Source organism: Artemia franciscana, chromosome 16 (assembly GCF_032884065.1).
Source record: "Artemia franciscana chromosome 16, ASM3288406v1, whole genome shotgun sequence".
Taxonomy (NCBI): Eukaryota; Metazoa; Arthropoda; class Branchiopoda; order Anostraca; family Artemiidae; genus Artemia; species Artemia franciscana.
Genome location: NC_088878.1, coordinates 2,673,451 through 2,698,072, shown reverse-complemented (window position 1 = coordinate 2,698,072; position 24,622 = coordinate 2,673,451). Strand labels below are relative to the sequence as shown.

The window sequence follows — 24,622 nt, the reverse complement described above, 5'->3', positions numbered from 1 at the left end:
ATATGTAAAATTTGTTGAAAATCTGGAGCGGATAAAGTCTGATGTAGTAAGGATTTGAAATCAAGAGGTGTCTTTTGAGTCTATGGTCTTTTAAAATATATGTTAAAATTTTGAAACCCATTCTCTGGACAAATTCAGATTGTGTGCCTAAGTGTAGATTGAAACACAAAGAAGGAGGAAGAATTCGATTTCTTTTACAACATTGTAAGAAATCACACTGACAAATGAGAGTTGCATGCTTTTTAACAAATCCCAAATATTACTTCTAGTTCATAGTTGTTATACTTAAAAAAAGACGTTATAGCACAATTTATTTTTATTTTCTTAGTTTTTTTCAGGCTTACTAAAAGCCTAAGCTGATAACGACAGAAAATGGAAATAGACTAAAGCTATTTAATTGCTCAGTTTAAGTATGAATAGCCTTTTTGTTTAACAAATTTGATTTGATTCAGTTTTAAAAATATAATTTGAAATAAATTGACAATATATGGAATAATAACTTGAAAAATACTTTATAACAATAAAAAATCCTTTCAACAATACAAGCAATTATTTATAACGAAAAGAGAAATCACCAATGCAACAGCACAAACACATTAAAAAAAAAAGACAGAAGGAGAAAAGGAAGACTGTTTTCCTAAATTAGTGATTAACATAGACCAGCACTTGAATGAGGCCTTAAACCTACTCATCCATGTAGATATATATATATATATATATATATATATATATATATATATATATATATATATATATATATATATATATATATATATATATATATATATATATATACCTAGTTGGTGGGGGCGCTTCACGCCCCCCCAAGCCCCCCCCCCGGGCGCGTAAGTCATTACGCGCCATATTAGTTACGCGCCATTGCAGTTGTGTCCCTGTGTCCCACCTGTGAATATATATATATATATATATATATATATATATATATATATATATATATATATATATATATATATATATATATATATATATATATATATATATATATATTTAACTATGTAAAACTTGCTAATATACAACATTCTTGGCTGTCCCATTGTCTGTGCATATAGATTGTCAGATTTACCGACTCTTGAACATGCAACATAATAATTGTCCATGGGAAAACAATCCGTATCCAGATCTATACTGCATTTTTCTAACGATTGCCCTTGAGCTTTGCTGATGTTGATTACTAATCGAATATTCCCTGTGTCCCCGTCGTCATTTATATATCCCCCTGTGCCCCCGGCGTCCCCGTTGTAGTTGTGTCCCTGTGTCCCGGTCGTCATTCGTGTCCCCGTATCCCAGTCTGTAATCTCTCTTTGAGTGTCCCGGTCGTCATTTATATTCCCTCTGTCCCGGTGTCCCGGTCGTCATTTGTGTCCCGGTGTCCCGGTCTGTAATTTCTCTTTGAGTGTCCCGGTCGTCATTTATATTCCCTGTGTCCCGGTCGTCATTTGTGTCCCGGTGTCCCGGTCTGTAGTGTCATCTTATAATGACGTCATATACAAAGCCTTATATACTTATAATGACGTCAAGTGCCAACCCACAAACAAACAAACATGCATATATACAACTTATTTTTATATATATATATAGATACAGTTTCTTCTTTAGTTTTTTTTTTCTTTTTTAATTTTTTCTTTTTTTTAGTTTCTTCTTTTTATTGATTTGTTTTCTTCAATTTGTCAATGTTCATTCTAACATTGACACTTGGAAAAATCTTTACGTGCCAAGCATGCTAAAGCTCCAACAATTTATATTAAATCTCAAATTTGGGGTATCTGTTTTAAGGTTTTCGAATTACTTTAAATCTGTTGTCAAAATATATTGAAATATTTGTGCAATTCCCAGCTTTTTTTAGTTTTTTCTTTTTTTAGTTTTTTAGCTTTTTTTAGTTTTTTTCTTTTTAGTTTTTTATCTTTTTTTTATTTTTTTTACGTTTTTTTCTTTTTAGGTTTTTTCTTTTTTTAATTTCTTATTTTTTTTTAGTTTTTTCTTTTTAGTTTTTTTTTAGTTTTTTACCATTCTTCTTTTTTCGAATCACTTTAATCTATTGTCAAAATATTTATGCAATTTCCAGTTTTTACATTTTAGTTTGTTTTCTTTTATATATATAGAAGATATAATCTGGCGTAACAGACAAAGTGTAACAGACATAACAGACAGACAACTTATACCCCAACAGCTATTATATATATATATATATACTAGCTGTTGGGGTGGCGCTTCGCGCCACCCCAACACCTAGTTGGTGGGGGCGCTTCGCGCCCCCCCCAAGCCCCCCCGCGCGCGTAAGTCGTTACGCGCCACATTAGTTACGCGCCATTGTAGTTGTGTCCCTATGTCCCACCTGTGAATATAGATATATATATATATATATATATATATATATATATATATATATATATATATATATATATATATATATATATATATATATATATATATATATATATATATATATATATATATATATATATATATATATGTTTTTAACTACGTAAAACTTGCGAATATACAACATTCTTTGCTGTCCCATTGTCTGTGCATATAAATAGATTGTCAGGTTTACCGACTCTTGAACATGCAACATATAATGGTCCATGGGAAAACAATCCGTATTCAGATCTATACCTCATGATTCTAATGATTGCCCTTGAGCTTTGTTGATGGTGATTGCTAATCGACCATTCCCTGAGTCGCCATCGTCATTTATATATCCCCTTGTGCACCCCGGCGTCCCCTTTGTAGTTATGTCCCTGTGTCCCGGTCGTCATTTATATTCCCTGTGTCCCGGTCGTCATTTGTATCCCGGTGTCCCGGTCTGTATATACATTCGTTTTTTAGTTTTGTTTTTCTCCTTTATTTTTTTCCTTTTTTCTTTTTTTTTCTTTTTTAGTTTATTTAGATTTTTAGATTTTTTAGTTTTTTTATTAGTTTTTAGTTTTTTTGTAGTTTTTACCATTTTTTTAGTTTTTTTAGTTGTTTTTTTTTTACTTATGTCCTGGTCGTCATTTATACTCCCTGTGTCCCGGTCGTCATTTGTGTCTCGGTGCTTTGTTGATTGCTAATTTATATTATATTTATATTTATATTTTTTATATTTATTAATATTTTTTTAGTTTTCTTTTTCTCTTATTTTTCAGTTTTTTCCTTTTTTTTAGTTTTTTCTTTTTTAGTTTTTAGTTTTTTTTTGTTTTTTACCTTTTTTTAGTTTTTTTAGTTTTTTAGCTTTTTTAGTTTTCTTATTAGTTTTTAGTTCTTTTTTAGTTTTTGCCTTTTTTTAGTTTTTTCAGTTTTTTTTAGTTTTTAGTTTTTTACCTTTTTTTAGTTTTTTTAGTTTTTTAGCTTTTTTAGTTTTTTTTCTTTTTAGTTTTTTTTGTAGTTTTTACCTTTTTTAGTTTTTTTTCTTCTTTTGTATTAGTGTGAAATAATTCAGACGTCATATGCGGACAAACACGACGTCACTCGACAGACAGACAGACAGACATAACCCACAAACAACTTATTCTCTTTTATTTTTCAGTTTTTTCCTTTTTTTTAGTTTTTTTCTTTTTTAGTTTTTAGTTTTTTTTAGTTTTTTACCTTTTTTTAGTTTTTTTTAGTTTTTTTAGTTTTTTAGCTTTTTTAGTTTTTTTATTAGTTTTTATTTTTTTTGTAGTTTTTGCCTTTTTTTAGTTTTTTCAGTTTTTTTTTTAGTTATTAGATTTTTACCTTTTTTTAGTTTTTTTTAGTTTTTTAGTTTTTTTTTCTTTTTAGTTTTTTTTGTAGTTTTTACCTTTTTTAGTTTTTTTCTTCTTTTGTATTAGTGTGAAATAATTCAGACGTCATATGCGGACAAACATGACGTCACCTGATCCACAGATCCACACACAGACAACTTATTTTTATATATATAGATATATATATATATATATATATATATATATATATATATATATATATATATATATATATATATATATATATATATCTGTGTAAGCCTCCACTAATAAATTCAGACAATCTGGGTTTCTTTTCATTGTCCTTGGTACTTAAAAATTTTGAGAGAACCACAAGGGGTCACATGCTACAATCAAGAACGAAGACCACTTTAATAAAAAAAATAAAAAGAATATGATAAACTTAAACTAAAATTTTAAAACTAATTAAACTGTCTAATTAGATAGAATTCCTTTCAAGAAGAAAAAGAAGAAAAAAGAAGTTCTTTAGTTTAAAACCTATTGTGTCAATTATTCTGAAGTAACAGAGGTAAGGATGGAAACTAAACTCAAAACAGAACCAATTTCATAAAACACAATAAGAACAATGGGCCTTTTATTTCTTTTTGTCTTTTCATTTTCTTTCTTTTTTATTAATTTCGTTGTCACATGACGTCGTTTTCACTGTTTAAAAACAAAGCAGTATCAGACTTCTAAAGATTGTTTGCCTAATAAATTATTAGTTTGGAAGGAGTATTTTACTTTATTCATATTTTACGATTCTCAGTTAAGTGCTAGAAGTTTGTGCAAGTGGTATTAAGCTTGAGTTTTTGTCTGGTCTAAGGATTAAGGAATATCAATGACTTTTCCTTTCAGAGTTTATTTCTACCATTTCGGGACTTATTTACCTTTTGAAATTTTCTCTTCAACTGTTTTGAAAATATTTCTGCACAGTAAGTTCTATCTAAAGTCTTTAAAGTCTTTTCCTCCAGTTCTCATCGGTAGAAGTTTTTAGAAGAGGTAACGAACTCTTTTGTCTGGTAAAGGGAGGGTAGGAGGCTAAGGAATACCAATCGCGTCTCCATCAAGCCTTTATTTATACAGTTTCTGAATTTCTTATCCCCTTTTGGAATTTTTAACATATTTCTCCACAACGAGTTCTATCTAAAGAGTTTACATTATTTTTCTCCGTTTTCTCTGTATTTCTTTGACGGTAATTTAATACACTTTTTCTTCAGACTTGGATTTCTCGAGTGGATAATTATAGAATATTTTAAACTTAAAATACAAATTTGGTTTACTTTGGCTGATGATGGCAAGTCTAAATAAATGCTTATCTCTCATATCATCTCAACCAACAACATGTGACAGCGCAAAAAAGCTTTCCGTTTCAAATTTCCTTTTTAAACAAGCGTTAAAATATCCCTCGTCTAAACACAAATATTTTTTGATATAGTATTTTATATTTATTCTTTTATTTGAAATGTGGTTAAAAATCGAATTTTGGTTTAACGTTTTGTCAAAATCACAGCAGCTCGTCCAACTCTTCAAATCCTTCTTAAATAATTTGCATTTTATTGTCTATTTTAAATTATTTTAAATGAAAAATATTAAATTTCGAAATACAACCTTTTTTGTCATAAAGTAGTGTAACAACTTTTTAGTCAGTACACTAACTTTGAAGTGTTTTACAGAACTTGTTATTTTATAAATTTTCATTAAAACATAAACAAGAAAGAAAAATTGCAAATTACAAAAAAAAAATCTTAAGGATACAATATGCATGTCAAGTAGGTGACACTATAACTGTTCATGACAATGCCAGTTTTGGTACATCGATAAGTCTCTTACGGGTGTGATATCAAATTTTAGTTGCTAAATTAGGCTATACAGGGTGAAACCTTGAACAAAAAAAAACTGTATTTTTTTTCTATGTAATCGACCCAGTTCTAGGTAGATTCGAGATGGAATTATGTTTTACCCAAAAATCGCTACGAACTCATACTTCAGATAAAAAAAAGCATTCAACAGGAGTCGAAAAAGAAATACATATTTGAGATAAAATTGTCAGAGCTTGTAAAAAAAACAGCTAGAAAAAAAATGGCATGAACGAAGAATACATTAGGGAGCAGTGATAAAATAAGAAATCTAGGGTCTTTTCATTTTATTTCGTATTTTATAGCTTGATCTGACTTTGAATATAGAGAAATCTAACAATTTTTTTTTAAGGTATATTTTTATTAAAAAAGCGACAAGTACCGCAAATACAACAAACTGTAATGTATCAAATGCGTACTTAGAATGAGGCATAAAGCGCAAATTAAAAAGAAAAGAAAAAACTCACCCCTTACATTTTTTAGAGTATTTTTAGTGCTTTTTCAAAACTTATTGCATTGCTTATTTCTCTAGATAAAAAAAGTGGCATTAAACAGAGCCAGAACTTTGGTGCTGGCGTCTCAAAAATACGTTATTACCTTACTGGCGTTATTGACACTACGTAATATATTATTGACAGACCCACTCGCAAGGCGGAGTGGTGGGGATTCTCTCCCACAGCCAAAAATCTAGCCTTCTTACGGTATTTCTAATAACTGCTCTTGCTTTTTTAAATTTTTTCTTTTTCTAAATTAATTTTTGTTCTAGAATAAACAAACAAAAGATAAAATAGGTGAAGAGTTAAAAAGGAAAAATTCGGAAAGGACGAAGCATTTTAATATCAAGATTACGTATTTTGAGTCAGATACTATTTTTTTTTTCAAACGAGGTTATGTGATATCTACCATTTTAGAATATGAGGAAAATTAATCCGCGTTTTTTTTTCTATTATATTTTTAGCATTATCTAATGCTCGAAATAAATGAAAAAATAAAATGAGGGCACATGAGAATGAGATAGAGAGAGGGAAAGAGAGTGAGAGTGAGAGAGAGTGAGAGAGAGAGAGAGAGAGAGAGAGAACGAGATAATGAGAGCAGAGTATTGACTTTGGAAAAGTTTTACAGAAATCGGAGCGAGTGAGCATTATATGCAGCTTTGTCAGCCTAAACGGCTTGACCCCAGAGCCGTTCTTATGGTTGGTGATTCCCGGGGAAACACTAATTACAGCCCCCCTTCCAATCCAAATATAAGCAAAAAATGCAAATCAAAGGGAAAATTTTGATCGATGTCAGCAATCCTTAGCTGTGCTGACCCGAACCACCCCGCACCATAGCATCCCGGGGCTGCTACACCCCCCTTTGAGTGGCTCTGCTTAATGCCACAGTGAGAAGAGGCTGATATCGCCTAATTTTTCGGAAATGTGGCCTTTAAAATGTTTTGAGAGAATGCTAATAGAGGAACCTTGGATAGCCAATTAACTAGCACTATGCTACAAATACGTTTGAATATATTCTCAATTAATGAAGAACGTCAAAAATTCTGAATAATGTTTTTTCTGCCAAATAGGATACTGCAATCACAACATATATTATTGGCTAGTTTTCCCCAGTTTTAATTTGTAGAATCAACCAATTTGGCATCATAATCATTAGTACGGTGTTTTTTAATCACTCTCGGTCTTTCCCAAAATATAATAATAAAAAGAAAAAACGGTAACCTTTATCATAACTGGGTAGCCAATTTGCCGTGAAATTTCAATACAGTGATCTTCGCCTTCAACCACTCCATCAAACCCGGGTATAATATTAACACCAGCTTTTTTAGCTATGACCTTCGAATGAATTTTGTCACCCATTCCAGTAATGGCATGTGCGTTTGGGCCAATAAAGGCGACGTTTTCATTCTCCTGGAAATAAAATTAATCTTTTTAAGGGCTGAAGGGAGAGGAAAAATTAGAAAAATTGAGTGGGTGATCTGATCTTAATGAATTTTGATATTTAGAAGGACCTTGTGTTTCAGAGCTCTTATTTTAAATCCCGACCGGCATTAAGCCTCTGATTTTCCTTTTAAAGCAATCTATTGATTCGAATTTTGCCAGAGCTCATACCATATAAGCTCTTGGCTCTTCCGACCTCGTCACAAGTGCCATATGAGCTTTTGTTTTTTAAAATTTAATCTCTAAAAGAGCCGATCAAATGTTTAAAAAGGCGGAGCTAATTACCTATCCAGAAATTAAATTTTTCTTTTAAGTATAGGTGTCCCTTAGCACTAGTTAACCTGGGTTTGAAAAGCGGGACTATTTATCGCTTCAGAACCAATGAATAATATGATTAATTTATGACAAATGGAATTACAGCACATTTTTAAACACGGAAGTATAGGACAATAATCTCTCTCTTTCTCTTTGAAATGATCAAGGGCACTGAATGCATAATTAAAAAAGTCAATTTGACCACTTCTATACAAGAATACCGTCTAAAAAAATTAATATACATTTTAAAACGGATAATGAGAACCTCAAAGATCAAAGTTGCACGAAGCTTAAATTAAGTCACTACAAAGTAAGGATTATTCATCGTTAGGCCAAGATTGTCATGGTAACTTACACATAATATATATATTGAATTCACCACTGCCTTAAGCTAGTATTCACATTATCATTCTGTGTCAGATAATTTGGAACTATTACGATCCTTAACCATAGATTTGGCAAGTTAATATCCCAAAATTTAATTACGTAAGATTAAAAATTATTATTGATTTAAGTTCAACTATTGGCTTAGTTTCATAGTCCCCTCAATTGTTATCGACTGTTTACAATTTTTCGTTGGTGCTCAGAAATAAAGAGCCGGACAAACGTAGCTTTTTTCGGCACCAATTTACCAAATCGGCACCGAAATACCTTTGCTATTCGGCCCCACAAACGGCAGCGATTTGAGTTTCAAAAATTTTCTAGCTTTCGATGCCGATTTACAAAAACGGCACCAAATTTTATCGTGATCATAAAAAAGAAATCCTCAATCGTTTCCTTCTCTTCAGCAGGAAAAAAAAATATTTAGTAATAAAAGAACTTAATAATCTAATAATAAAATAAAATTGAACTTAAAACATTTCCACGAAACAAGAATATTAATAAAAAAAACTTAATAATACTAATTAAAGAACTAAATAATAAGTTGAGATCAATTATGCAACTATTGATAAACTGCAGTTGACTATTGGTGTCAATGATTTTTAGTTTTGAAATTCTCGCGCAAAGATCATTGTTGTTGTACTTCCATCGTTAGCTCACTACGTGTGTCCGGCCCTTAAATACAGTTTAGAGCACCGTTCACATATGTGTTTGGCTAAACATCATTTCTACCCTTAATCACTTTAGACCAGGGGCGCAACTTTGGTTTTGAGTTTGGAGATATAAACTATGTGCTGACAAAATCGACCGACAAATGCTGAAACATAAGCTAAATTAAACAAAAGATCTTAAATGCAGTTTAGAGCACCGTTCACATATGTGGTTTAGCTAAACATAAATTTTTACGCTTAATCACTTTAGACCAGGGGCGCAACTTGGGTTTTGAGTTTGGGGATACAAACAATGCGCCGACAAAATCGTCCAGTGTACCGACAAATGCTTAAACATAAGCTAAATTAAACAAAAGATCTTAAATGTAGTTTAGAGAACCGTTGACATATGTGATTAGCTAAACATCAATTTCTACCCTTAATCACTTTAGACCAGGGGCGCAACTTGGGTTTTGAGTTTGGGGATACAAACAATGCGCCGACAAAATCGTCCAGTGTACCGACAAATGCTTAAACATAAGCTAAATTAAACAAAAGATCTTAAATGTAGTTTAGAGCACCGTTCACATATGTGCTTAGCTAAACATCAATTTCTACCCTTAATCACTTTAGACCAGGGGCGCAACTTTGGTTTTGAGTTTGGAGATATAAACAATGTGCTGACAAAATCGTCCAGTGTACCGACAAATGCTGAAACATAAGCTAAATTAAACAAAAGATTTAAGCTAAATTCCAAGGTGTCAGCTCGAAGCACTGACACCTTTGGAATTTTGACGCATAAGCGACACATTGAGGGGGAGGAGGGAGCGATACTCCCCCCCCTTAGCCACGCTCCTGCTTTGGACCAATCATGGATGCTCATAAACAAGAGGTAAATTGTGATTGGTTACAACCATGACTAATTCATCAAGATCGTTGATATGGCAAAGGCCACAATACAGTCCCAATTGTCGATAAAAATCTAAATTACAGAACGATTATAGCTCCATTTATATATTAAACAAAAAAAAAAAAAGTATTTTTAAATGAAACTAAGGAGCGACATTAAAACTTAAAATGAACAGAAATAACTCCGTATATGAAAGGGGCGTTTCTTCCTCAACGACCCGCTCTTTACGCTAAAGTTTGACTCTTTCTTTTAACTCTACATTTTAAAAGCGTAAAGAGCGGGGCGTTGAGGAGGAAACGCCCCTTTCATATACGGAGTAATTTCTGTTCGTTTTAAGTTTTAATGTCGCTCCTTATTTTCATTTAAAAATACTTGTTTTTTTTTAATTTCTGGACGTTTTTGAATTAATGCATGTTTTGATCTTGGCTCTCCGCACATAAATAATTAAAACGAAATTTGCATATTAATTTTTTTGGGCCAAATGGCTTTTTCATAGTTTTAATCGGAAGATTTTAAGAAAAAAGGAGCGAGGGAGGAGGCCTAGTTGCCCTCCAATTTTTTGATTACTTAAAAAGGCAACTATAACTTACAATTTTTTATGAACGTTTTCATAAGTAAAAAATATACGTAACTTACGAATTAAATTATGTAGCGAAACTCTATATTCGTATGTTTTTATTGCGTATATGAGGGGGCTCACCCCTCGTCGATACCTCGGTCTTTACATTAAAGCTTAAATTTTGTCCCAATTCCTTAAGAATGACCCCTGAATCACAAAGGCCGTAGAATAAATAGTTAAAATTACTAAAAATACTTTAGCGTAAAGAGCGAGGTATTATGAGGAGGTAAACCCCTCATATGCGTAATAATTTCTGTTTGTTTTAAGTTTTAATGCTGCTTCTCACTTTCAGTAGAAAACAACATTTTATATTTATTTTTTCATTGTTTTTTTTAAATAATACTAGAAAATCCTGCGCCCCCTCCGTTGAAAGTCTCTTCCCCCATGTGAATTTCCTCCATGGAAAGATCCTACCAAATACCCCCCCCCTCAACTCTCCACCCAAACCAAAAAAATCCCCCTGAAAACGCCTGTACACTTCCCAGTAACCATTGCTATATGTAAACACAGGTCAAAGTTTGTAACTTGCAACCCCTCCCACGGGGACTGCGGGGGAGTAAGTCGTCCCCAAAAACATAGTTATTTCGTTTTTCGACTATGGTGAATAAAATGGCTATCTCAGAATTTTGATCCGGCGACTTTGGGGAAAAATGAGCGTGGGAGGGGGCCTAAGTGACCTCCAATTTTTTTGTCACTTAAAAAGGGCATTAGAACTTTTAATTTCCGTTAGAATGGGCCCTTTTGCGACATTCTAGGACCACTGAGTCGATACGATCACCCCTGGAAAAAAAAATATAAATAAACACGCATGCGTGATTTGTCTTCTGGCAAAAAATGAGAAATTCCACATTTTTGTAGATAGGGGCTTGAAACTTCTACAAAAAGGTTCTCTGATACGCTGAATCTGATGGTGTGGTTTTCGTTAAGATCGTATGACTTTTAGGGGGTGTTTTCCCCTATTTTCTAAAATGAGGCAAATTTTCTCAGGCTCGTAACTTTTGATGGGTAAAACAAATCTTGATGAAACTTATATTTTTAAAATCAGAATTAAAATGCGATTCTTTTGATGTAACTATTGGTATCAAAATTTCATTTTTAGAGTTTCGGTTACTATTGAGCCGGGTCGCTCCTTACTACAGTTCGTTACTACGAACTGTTCGATGCCACTCGTAATTTATCGAACTTACTGTTCAACAGCCTCGGGTGGTGGGGGAGAATTTCCCCGGGAGGGAGATATTTCTGCGGAGGGGATTTTCCGACAGGGAAAGTTTTTTACTGGGGGATTTTTCCAGCACTTCCTTTCTTTTGAGATCGCAGAAACGCGCGACGGGTAAGACTAGTATTTATATATTTATATACATCAGCCACAGCTTTGAGCATTTCAGGTGACCATTTCTGATAATATTCTAAAAAAAATTCCAGAATAGATATATTGGCCATTATCAAGGCTGTTCATCATTATCAGAAAAGAGAGTAGACCGAAAAAAGGAGTACATCGGGAGATACCGCAATATATAGGAAGGGAATAAGATTAGGTGTTCTTATATTTAACCATTTGTTGTGTGTAAAAATGAAAAGAGGTTAAAATTGTCCCAAAAAAAGTATCGATATAAAATTATATCGATATGGGATTAATTTCAAACCTTAATAATTAAAATATTGTGGTCAGTTAAATCAAATGTATTTCACAGGCTAACAGATTAAAATTTTGCAATCATGAGGTGTTGATGCAACGTCCTTAAGCAAAAAAGGAGTTTTGCTCCTTTTTTGTTAGTTTCTATTTGTTATTTTTGCTGAAAACGCAGCTAGGAAGAATATATAAACTGATTTCATTTCTTAAAAAAAAAAAAACATAAGATGACAAGTAACTATTCAAAGGTAGGAAAATAATCCTGATGATTTGCACTGTTTCCTGCTTCTTTTTTTTGTCAGGGACGGAAAAATTTCAAAGATTACAATTAATTGAGAGTTGACATTACGTAGCTGGCTTTGAAGGCAGCTTAAAAGGGACACGCTACCCAATCAACCGTATACAAAGAATTTGGTCTCAGATGATTCAACGTTTGCATGATAGGAATCATAATGAGGGGATTATTGATGCTCCCCTCCCCCCCAAGATTAGTCCAAAACAGTCATCCAAAATCAATGGTCTGAAAATGCTTCTTTCTTTCGATTTTCTTCAGATATCTAAGACTAATTATAGTCTTAAATATAATTCAAATACACTCCCTTCATTCAGCTCATTTGAACAAGGCGAAGAACCTGTCGGACGAAAGATAGTCATAAAAAGTAAAAAAAAAACGTACTGTGTAGGCCTACTCTTTTGATAGTACCAGGGGAAAATATTTCTCCTGCCAGACCCTATCCCCCTCTAAAAAACAGTTCCTCAAAATTTTAATTCGATGCCCCTGCCAGTTATACTTTCTAGTGACAACACAGGCTTTCTAGTAATTATCGGAAACCAACGGATTCTGATTGAAAATTAACCTGGAGAACATATTGGTATCAGCAAGCCGTTGGATAACCGCATATTGATTGGTTAGGCGTTACAGACACTTACCAATTATATAAAGTAAGATATATTAAATCTACCAACAAATCCCTTAAATATGTAGAAAGAATAACAAATTATTGCCACAGTTATATCTACAACAGTTATTATACTATGTGCTGCATTGATTATTACTCGCAATGCACAAATCAAAACAAGAGTTTCGTTACCAGATAAAATTGAGCTAGCTCCAGTATTTTCTAATCTAATCTTAATTAATCTTAATTATAGAGCCCATAAAACCCAGTTTAAGCTAAATGCATGGGTATATAGAGCTGGTAGCCAAGTTATTGCATATTTTCAACTAAAACAATATATCAAGCATGCATAGATACTAAAAAAGGAAGAAACTATTTTCTGCAACATTTCGCGGTCAGATTTCACCGTTATCAGAGTCAGAGCTAGAATACCAAACTGTTGTAATATCCACAAAAGTCATTATATAATGCGCTGCACTGGTTTTCATCATCACAAACCGAAGCAAGAGCTATGAAACAGCTCGTGGTAACGAACTGTAAGTAAGGAGCAACCTTTCTCAATAGTAACCGATACTCTAAAAAACAGAATTTTCATACAAATAGATATATCAAAATAATTAGATTTTTATGCTGATTTCAAAAATACAAGTTTTTTTAAGTTTTGTTTTACCCATCAAAGGTTATGAGCCAGAGAAAATTTGCCAGACGTTCAATAAAAGGGGTAAACACCCCCTAAAACCCATAGAATCTTAATGAATATCACAACATCAGATTCAGTGTATCAGAGAACCCTTCTGTATAGGTTTCAAGCTCCTATCTACAAAAACGGAGAATTTTTTATTTATTGCTAGAAGAAAGATCACGGATACGTGTTTTTTTTTTTTTTCCAGGGGTGATTGCATCGACCCAGTGCGCCTAGAACCTCGAGAGAGGGCTCATTCTAACGAAAATTAAAAGTTCTAGCGCCCTTTTTAAGCGACCAAAAAATTTGAGGGCAACTAGGCCCCCTCCCACGCCCCCTATTTTCCAAAATCATCCGATCAAAATTTTGAGACAGCTACTATGTTCAGCATAGTTGAAAGGCCCAATATTATATCTTTGGAGATAACATGACCCCCTACAATGCCTGGGGAAAGGTCTTTAAGTTAAATAATTTGCCCATCGTGTACGTACAATATTTGTTATTGGGAAGCATGCATACATTTATCAGATGGGGAGGGGAGGACGAATTTTCTGCTGGGGGATTTTGCACGGGGAGAATTTTCCAAGAAGATGGAAGTGTACAGGGGGGTGAACTCTTCATGGGAAATTTTATACTGGGGGAATTCACTAGAATTCCTGTACGAAATTTCTTTATATGTCTTGCTTTCTCTTTGCCGACTCAATTTTACTCGTGGAGATGTTAAGAAAAACTGTCCGGGGTAAATTTTCACCATGATTGAATTGTCCAGAGGATATTTCCGTCGAGAGGGGGATTTTTTTTGCCAGAATTCCTGGCGAGTTGAAAAAACTCTACTTTGAGTTAATACTTTAAACTCAGTTTTACACTAACTTTTAACTACTTTTAATACTAAGATCCAATACTTTCGAGTCTAATCTGTCACTTTTTCTCCTATCTGATATAGACAGGGTGGATCATATAGCCCCTAGATCCAGATCTATGCTTACTTCATGGGTATATATGGGTGGTAACTAAGTCATTACATATTTTCATGTAAAACAACAATATATCGAACATATATTAAGATCTAGAATAAGGAAAAAAGGAAAAATACATAAAAGGAAGAATACAGAAACAAGAGCTAAGAGCTCATATGGCACTTGTGACGAGGCGAGAAGAGCTAAGAGCCAAGAGATCATATGGTATGAGCTCTAACAAAATTCTATGAATCAATAGATTGATTTAAAAAGGAAAATAAGAGGCTTAATGCCGGTCAAGATTTAAAATAAGAGCTCTGAGTCACAAAGTCCTTCTAAATATCAAAATTCATTAAGATCCGATCACCCACTCGTAAGTTATAAATACCTAATTTTTTCTAATTTTTCCTCTCCCTTTTGCCCCCCAGATGGTCGAATCTGGGAAAACGACTTTATCAAGTCAAATTGTGCAGCTCCCTGACACGCCTACCAATTTTCATCGCCCTAGCACGTCCAGAAGCACCGAACTCGCCAAATCACTGAACCCCTCCCCCCAACTCCCCCAAAGAGAGCGAATCCAGTACGATTCTGTCAATCACGTATCAAGGACATTTGTTTATTCTATCCACCAAGCTTCATCCCGATTCCTACACTCCAAGTGTTTTTCCAAGATTTCCCCCTCCAAATCCCCACAATGTCAAAAGATCTGGTCGGGATTTGAAATAAGATCTCTGAGACATGAATTCCTTCTAAAAATCAAATTTCATTACGATCCGATCATCTATTCGTAAGATAATAAATACTCCAATTTTCATGTTTTCCAAGAATTCCGGTTCCCCCCTCCAACTCCCCCGAATGTCACAGGATCTGGTCGGAATTTGAAATTAGAACTTTAAAACACAAGATCCTTCTAAATATCAAATTTCATTAATATCTGGTCACCCTTTCGTAAGTTACAAATACCTCAATTTTCCAAATAACCCCCCCCCCAATTCCACCAAAGAGAGCAGATCCGATCCAGTTATGTCAGTCACGTATCTTAGACAGGTTTCTATTCTTCCCATCCAGTTTCATCCTGATCTCACCGCTTTAAGTATTTTCTAAGATTTCCGGTCCCCCCAACTGCCCCTTCCAATTACGCTTGATCCAGTTGGGATTTAAAATAAGATATGGGAGTTACGAGGTCCTTCTAAATATGAAGTTTCATGAAGATCCGATCACTCCTTCGTAAGTTAAAAATACGTCATTTTTCTTATTTTTCAGAATTACCCCCCCCCCCCGCAATTGAGCGGATCCGTTCCAATTATGTGAATCATGTATGCAAGACTTCTGCTTATTTTTACAACCAAGTTTCATCCCAATCCCTCCAATCTAAGCGTTTCCCATCATTTTAGGTTTCCCCACCCCAAACTTCCCCCAATGTCACCAGATCCGGTCAGGATTTAAAATAAGAGCTTTGAGACACGATATCCTTCTAAAAATCAAATTTCATGGAGATCCAATCACCCATTCGTAAGTTAAAAATACCTCATTTTTTCTAATTTTTCAGAATTAGCCCCCCCCCTAACTACCCCAAAGAGAGCATATCCGTTCTGGTTATGTCAATCATGTATCTAGGACTCGTGTTTTTTTCCCACCAAGTTTCATCCCGATCCCTCCACTCTAAGTGTTTTCCAATTTTTAGGTTTCTCCCTCCCAACTCCCCCCAAATATCACCAGATCCGGTCGGGTTTAAAATAAGAGCTCTGAGCCACTATATCCTTCGAAATATCAAATTTCATTGAGATCTGATCACCCGTTCGTAAGTTAAAAATACCTCATTTTTTTTTCAGAAATACCCCCCCCCCCCCCGACTACCCAAAAGAGAGTGGATCCGTTCCGTTTATGTCAATCATCTATCTAGCACTTGTGTTTATTTTTCCCACCATGTTTCATCCCGATCCCTCCACTCTAAGTGTTTTCCAAGTTTTAGGTTTCCCCCTCCCAACTCCCCACCCCCATCACTAGATCCGGTCGGGATTTAAAATAAGAGCTCTAAGACACGATATCCTTCTAAACATCGAATTTCATTGAGATCCGATCACTCGTTCGTAAGTTGAAAATACCTCATTTTTCTAATTTTTAAGAATTACTCCCCCCCCCCCCCCCCAACTACCCCAAAGAGAGCAAATAAGTTCCGATTATGTCAATCATGTATCTGGAACTTGCGCTTATTTTTCCCATCGAGTTTCATCCTGATCCCTCCACTCTAAGTGTTTTCCAAGATTTTAGGTTTCCCCCCCTCCAACTCCCCCCAATGTCATCAGACCCGTCGGGATTTAAAATAAGAACTCTGAGACACAATATCATTCCAAACATCACATTTCATTAAGATCCAATCACCCGCTCATAAGTTAAAAATACTTCATTTTTTCTATTTCTTCCGAATTAACCGGCCCCCACTCCCCCCCTCCAGATGGTCAAATCGGGAAAACGACTATTTCTAATTTAATCTGGTCCGGTCCCTGATAAGCTTGCCAAATTTCATCGTCCTAGCTTACCTGGAAATGCCTAAAGTAGCAAAACCGGAACTTTAGGTTTTCCCCCTCCAACTCCCCTCAATGTCATTAGATCCGGTCGGGATTTAAAATAAGAGCTCTGAGACACAATATCATTCCAAACATCAAATTTCACTAAGATCAAATCACCCGCTGATAAGTTAAAAATACTTCATTTTTTCTATTTTTTTGCGAATTAACCGGGCCCCCACTCCCCCCCCAGATGGTCAAATCGGGAAAACGACTATTTGTAATTTAATCTGGTCCGGTCCCTGATACGCTTGCCAAATTTCATCGTCCTAGCTTACCTGGAAGTGCCTAAAGTAGCAAAACCGGGACCGACAGAATTGGCGACTGCTATATGTCACTTGGTTAATACCAAGTGCCATAAAAAGGAAAGAGACAACATTCTGCAACATTTCGCGGTCATGTTTTGCCGTTAATTGGGAGTCGTGGGATAGATTAGTAAAGGGAAATAGAATAAATAGCGAAACTGGCAGAAATTTTGTCTCTATTCCCTTTTCCATCTCTATAATTGGGACTCGTGATGTTCCATAGATGATAATTTATAAGAAAAATTAAGTTTTGAGCCAAACTGTGCCTGCAGCAAACGCAGTTACGCAGCCATACTGACTCAGGGTTTTCATTTCGTATCTCTTTCAGAATCTATTAGGTGAATTATTCCAAGTTTCTGTAATTGAGAATATGTTGACAACATACCAAATAATTACAATAATTATATCCACAACAGTCATGGTGCTATCGACTGCACTGATTCCAATCACATTCCCAACATCTTAACAATAAACTAGCAAAGAACTACCGAGTTCTTTATTTCGTCTTATTAAAGAATGAACCAGTAACGCAACCAAGGGTTTGTCTGCTTTCAGCCAGACTAAACATTTATTTTTTTCAGATTATATGAGATAAATCATTCATCATTTCCTGAATTGAAAATATGTGGATAGGATACCAAATTATCGCAATCGCTATATCCACAACAATCACTATACTATGTGCTGCATTGATTTTAACCATATTAGTCGCTATCAACAAGTCAAAAAGACGAATTTCATCACTGGACAAAATCACCCTAGCTCCAGCATTTTCAAGTTTAATCTGTCACTTCATTTGCTATGTAATATCAACAGGTTGGATTTTACAGCCCTTACATCCTAGTTTATGTTTGCTTCATGCATTTTTTGAATATATTTTCCATGGACTTGATGTCATATTTTATCAGGCACTTACAGTATTAAGGTTTTTATTGACAATGGCACCGAAATATATGATGAAAATCTCAGATGCAAAACAAGTGAAACTTTCAATATTTATTGGTAGTCTTTTGACTGCACCGACTTCACTAGCAGGCATTCCGTTTATTGCTAAGCAAGTTACTTACAATACATGTTTATGGCAGCCTGAAAAATATGTTGACTTAAGGAAGTTTCAATTGACCTATCTCTTCATATCAATTCCATTTATAGTGAGTGTTTGTTTAAACCTAGCAGTCCTACAGAAGCACAAAATTAATCAAATCCACGTCATGCCCACAAGGAAGAAGATGATGAACCTTATAGATGCTAAAATTACGGCTATTATAATGTTATTATTCTTAGTTGGTACTTACCTGCGCCTTCTCTTGTTCTTCTTCAATAAAGAACAGCTTGGAAGTGATTTTGGCATTTTTATGTTCCGTATTTCATGTGATCTTGTTTATTTATTTTATTCAATTCCATTTCTTATATACATTGTATTTAGTCGCGCAATAAGAAATGATGTAAAAGCGTTATTTAAACCATTATAAGAAAATATTCTTCACTGACATTCCTTCTTTTTTTGTCAACCTTTCCAACGTTGTGAGGGTAGGATAGTGGTGGAGTGTCCAGACTTTCTATAAAAATGGAAAGACTTCTACATTGCTATACCAAAAGCTTTCATTTTTTAAATTAGGCTATCAATGAATCATTATGATTCATTCATTTATTTTGTTTATTGTGGGGGTTAATATGATGTGTAGTTCCTTGAGGAAAAGTGAAGTAGTGATGTTGTTGTTTTTTTTTCATATTTATAGTTGAGTGCGGTGGTATCGGTGGCCTAGTGTTCTTTTATTTTATGTATTTAGCTTTCTCTATCTCCCCCTTGGACAAGCTTTTTTTTAGAAAAGGTAGTAATCATTTTTAGTTTATTATCTGTTTAATGAATAAATCCTTCTCTCTAAAAAAAATCAGGATCAATTAAATTTTTAGTGAGCTAAAAATTTCATGTTACAAAGCCTAGCATTGAGATGAATAACGAGTCCAGTTTTAGTGCAATAATGGGCAATTTGAAGGGAGCGGCAGTTCATTTACATAAAGGATCATTTCTATAAGTTTAAGGTATGACATTGCTTTTTATTTTCACTAGAAATGTTCGTTTCTTTTTTATTTGATATATAGTACCAAATGTTATAGCATTTTACCTGTAGCCTTATTTAACTTTAAATTTTGATTTTATATTCAAATAAATGTGCCAGCTTACTGACTATAATTTAAAAAGGGTCGAAAGTGGACATGCCTACTTTTTAAAATATACTTTTCATCATAGGGAAACACATCCATTTACTTATATTTGCTGAAATAGGTTTATAACTCGCAGATATGAAAAGAGATTCAAACAGAGCAAATATTTTTCACTTATTTTACGTAAAACTTTCCCAACGTTGCCATGGTAGGATAGCAGAAGTCTTAAGACTTACAAGGAAAGACTTGGCAACTGCTACACCAAAAGCTCGCAATATTTTCTTTAATCAGGCTATTAAAAGAATCAGGGCTTTTGACAGAAATTATGATACCGGAAGCATTGATCAGGTCTGTCAAGTCTAGTCGGGAGCTCAGATGTTAGTGACCCTGTCTCAGGACTTGAGCGTGATACCAAGGTACTGGCTCTACCCTCTTTAGGTAGTTACTCTTTTAAAGGTCTTTCCTGAATATATATATATATATATATATATATATATATATATATGTGTGTGTGTGTATGTGTAAGATCGTTGAGGTCCAGAAAATTTTCGCCTATCACATGAGTCAAATACCAACACTATCGTATTTATTGAATCATCAGCACAAGTAAGAATGGTATATCAACAAGGAATTGAAGGCACTGAGGGTCTTGCAATGTGTCTATATTAAGCAACATTACCATGAAAAAGAAACAAAATACTATTACTTAAACATACTAAACTTTAAAGTTTGGACAAAGTAAATCGTTATCATCATTGGGTTGCAAGAGCAACACTTTGGCTTTGTCCAGTGTTTTTTTTTTTCCCTAGCATCCCGATTTCAGCTTATTCCTAGAAAGTGGTAAGGGTCTAACCTCTGCGGTTTCTACGGAAAGTGTGGACCTTAGGCCGGATTGGTGAATATGACTTTGCATTTTGGAAAGCTTCGTAGAACTCTTGCCTGGGGCCAAAAATATCTTGTTTCTACCAATTTCTGTTCGTGATTTCAGCTAAGATTATCATTCGGTTTTTCGCACTTGGGCAATATATATATATATATATATATATATATATATATATATATATATATATATATATATATATATATATATATATATATATATATATATATATATATATATATATATATATATATATTTAATGGATGTTTCTACCCAATGTTTGTAATAATTCAAAGCTAAACTAAAAACCCCTCCATCCCCGAGGGTACAACGTTGATCTAATGTAAAAGTAATTGTATTTCCATAACGATAACTATATTTCAGATCTAGTTGTTGTTTCATCATCATAGTTTCTCATTAGTCGTCATACCATCTGATGCGTCAACCACCCCCCCCCCCCAAAAAAAAAAATTATTTCAACCAATTGATGAAAAAATTGCAGTCAGTAAAATAGTGGCGCGAAGTGCCACATTTTACAGCTAATTTGGGCTGATGCGATTGTAGGTTTATTGGCTGAAGCAAATAAATAACGTAGAATACGCTAAAGTTTTTACTGTTTTAAAAAGTAGGGTTGAGAGAAAGGGTCAAACTTTAGCACAAAGATCGAGGCGTTGAAGAGGGAACAGCCCCTTTCATATACGGGGTAATTTCTGTTCGTTTTAAATTTTAATGTCGCTCCTTACTTTCAGTTAAAAAAAAAACTTGTTTTTTTTAATAAAAACTTAGAAGCCGATATCAAAATCAAAATAACTTATGGACCGCAATGAACCATGCATAAATAACACTTACCTCGTTAAATTTGACAGCGCTTTCCATCTGCAAAAATTCAAAATTCGATATCTGTTGATTCACAAAGACAGCTAAAAGTTGACAGGAATGCTAATTCTTCTTAAGCTGTATGACGGCATATTTTTCAAGCTCATTTTTTGCTGATTTCCCCCATATTCTTTTTTTGGATTTGGCACCCACTACTAGCAAAATAGGCATAACTGCATATAAAAGAATTTTTCATTATAATTCATTCCTTTTTTAGACATGCATGGTTGGGTAAGTTTCCACCGATAAAACACATTTAATTTTTTACTGTCCATCATACTTTGGAGTTTAGATTCCACTACCTACCTCCTACATACCTCCACTCCTTCTCTCTCTAGAAGGTAGGGTGAAGTTAGGTAACTCCGACCCTTATCGAATTTTTTCAGATTAATTTGGAGCAAAAAATTTTAACATTTTCTGGAGTTGCTGGCACAATAAAAACTATTTGACGTTGTTCTTGGTCATAATTTAGTAATTTTCTTCACAATCTAGAAAGTTCACAAGTTTTGTTGTTTCCGTGAATTACTGCACCCCATTTCAGAGGGGTTGGACTTGCCCCCTAGTCTGGGGTAAATCTGAAACCCCCCAGAAGATCCTATGTATCCAGAGATAAAAATTATGTCACCTTAAGACATGATAGATAATATCTCTATTTACAGAGAAACCATACAAAACAAGAACTTTCGTTAATACTTTGTATGTATATAGAAGAAGTCCCCGAGAATGGTACTTCTCAAATTGTTATTGTAAATATGACAAAGGTAACACCGTACTTCAAATAATGGGGAAAGATTGTAATTTCAATTAGTACAAGAGATTTTTTTTAGTTGAAAGAAAGTAATTTTTATTGAAAAAACAGTTTCGATCAAAATTGGAGGGAGTCGACAAAGCAAACTCTTGATAACTTGTGCTTCTTGTACAGAGTGATGACATGCCAAATTTGGAATGATGGTAGAGTGAAGGGACCAGCTCCAGAAAGCTTTAATGGTCCTGCAAAGATGTATTCTTCTTCAACTTCATCAATGTCTTCTTTTTTTGGCCAGTCATATGAATAGTCGGTTAGGCTCAGTCAGCGAAGATATTTTATATGAACAAGATTTTTGTGAGGAAAATCAATCACCCTTCCGATATACCAGCCTTGTTGATCCCGTCTGGTATCGTACTCTATAGCATAGTATTAATTTAGCCGTATGTTTTCTTTTACCTTCCCTATTTGTTTTCGACCTTTTCTTTTTCTCTTTCTCTTTTTGTTCAAGCACTCTCAAATCCTCAACAGAAGTGATTATTTCAGCTTCCCGAGCAATTCTCAACCTACGGGATATCCCAGGTGCTGAGACATCAAGAGGAGGGCGGCGTGCTGAATCCAAGAGAAGCTCTTCCAAGGATTTCACCCGTGTATGAATCTTTTTTGGACTAACCAGCACAGACATAGTAATCTATTAGTTGTAGTATTCACTGTGATTGTCTCTCTTGTTAGATTTTGACTCTCTTATTTCTTTGTCTCAACATATCGTTTTAACTTGGCTGGATCAAACTTTGCCTTGTCAATCACATTGCAGTTGATACTTGCTGGAATAGCAGAATCATAAATTCCTGTCGCTTGAAATAATTTTTTAATCAGTGGAGGGGTAAGGTGAGTCTCTCAGATCTGACAAAAAAATTTCACGAGTCCTTGTTTAGGAAAGATGTCACCTTGGTGTACTCGTTGCCAGTTCATGAGCTTCTGCTCAAAGGACGATTTCAGCTATTTGGAAATAACTCTGTCAAGGGGTTGCAGAACATGGGATACATGGGCTGGCAAGTTGAGGATAATGATATTCTTTTGTGAAGCGAGTTTCCCATGAGGCAAAGATAAGTGGGAGCCATGGACGTCAAGAAAACATCTTTAAACCAGTTATAGAAGAGGTCCGCAGTCATCCGTCCTTTCTTAATAGCTGAAAAACATGCATCTGGATGGTCTTTAACGGGTAGCCATGAACTCCATGTGTTTTTCCCCGATAATACTACCAGTGGTGGTAGTTACTCACCTCATGCGCTAATACATGCGAGAACAGTTTTGTCATCACGCCCATTGCCACCAGTTCGCCACATTGCTGGAGATCCTTTCACACCAGCGGTTTTAAGGCTATCAGGATCACGACAAAACGAAGTTTCGTCCAAGTTGTATCAACATTTTGGCTTGTCTAAGATGCCAAGTTCTTCTGCGGTTTTCTGTACTAGGTCATAAAATCCTAGAATGATGAGAGGGTTTGCTTGTTGCAAAGCCCTCAGGGTTTTCAAGTTGCTCAGGTTCCTTAATCAAGATGTTATTTCTTCTCTTAAACCCAAACCACCAGTCTTCACTTGGCCGATTGTTTGAGAAATAAGTACTAATTTTGTTCACATTGATACATTTTTCCACTTCGTCTAGGAATTGTATTTTAGTAAGCCCCATGCCCCACTTTTCCATGAATTTCAGCGAATTTTCCATACTCTGCTCAACTTGAGAAGGCAGTTCCAGAGGTCTTCCGCGAGTAACAGCGAGCAAGCTGGGGAAATCTCTTTGCTTCTTTTCATCTTTGATCAATTAGTGTTGTAGTATGTTACAAAGCATCGCAGCTTTTTTAAAGACATTCGACATTATAGAACTTCATCTTTGGCTTGTTTAAGCTGTTCAGCAGTATATCGTCCTCCTCTCCGTTGTTGGTTTTCTGGTTGCATTTGCGCGGCATCTGGAAGGAATGCAGCTTTATAGCGACAATAGTAAAGCGTAGCAAAGCAAAGCAGGCACAAGAAGAAAAGGAGAAAAGCGTGTACAGAAGAAAGAAGAAGAAAAAGAATAAAGGATGGGTATCGTTTTGGAACAATCAAAAAGAATGGCCTTTTTTATTTAGTCTCTCAATGGTTTCCTTTATTCTAAAACATCTCTTTGGTAGGAATGTGTTATAGCCTACAAAGAAAAAGATTCTCATGTGGTTCTTATTTATGATGATGCTAGTCAAACCAGGTCCCATCTTAATAAAGGTTGTTTTTAATCTCGAAATTGCATCATGGCGTAAGATATTAAAGGGCTTCCAACAAGATTATAAAGTTCATGGGAGAACTTTTTCACTGACTAAGCCTGTGCACAGATAAGCAATTAAACCTTCTGTTAACTGAAAACCAATGAGAATGGTTACATTTGACTTGCTGAAGCGTGTTAAAAAACAGGTGTGTATACCGTCATAGTAGAAAAGAAGAAGAAGAAAAAGGGAGGGGCAACTATTTGGGACTTTCAAAAAGAGAGAATTTT

General features: G+C 34.6%; 1 protein-coding gene and 1 pseudogene across 1 annotated transcript in view; both read right to left on the bottom strand.

The window, feature by feature from the left end:
• Positions 1-24,622, bottom strand: part of LOC136036900 (propionyl-CoA carboxylase alpha chain, mitochondrial-like) — a 97,458-nt gene that overhangs the window by 38,795 nt on the left and 34,041 nt on the right. The window contains exon 4 of the mRNA XM_065719276.1: positions 7,297-7,485. Coding sequence (XP_065575348.1) covers positions 7,297-7,485 — 189 coding nt within the window. The remainder of the gene's footprint in view (positions 1-7,296; positions 7,486-24,622) is intronic.
• Positions 22,898-23,821, bottom strand: LOC136036907 (uncharacterized; annotated as a pseudogene).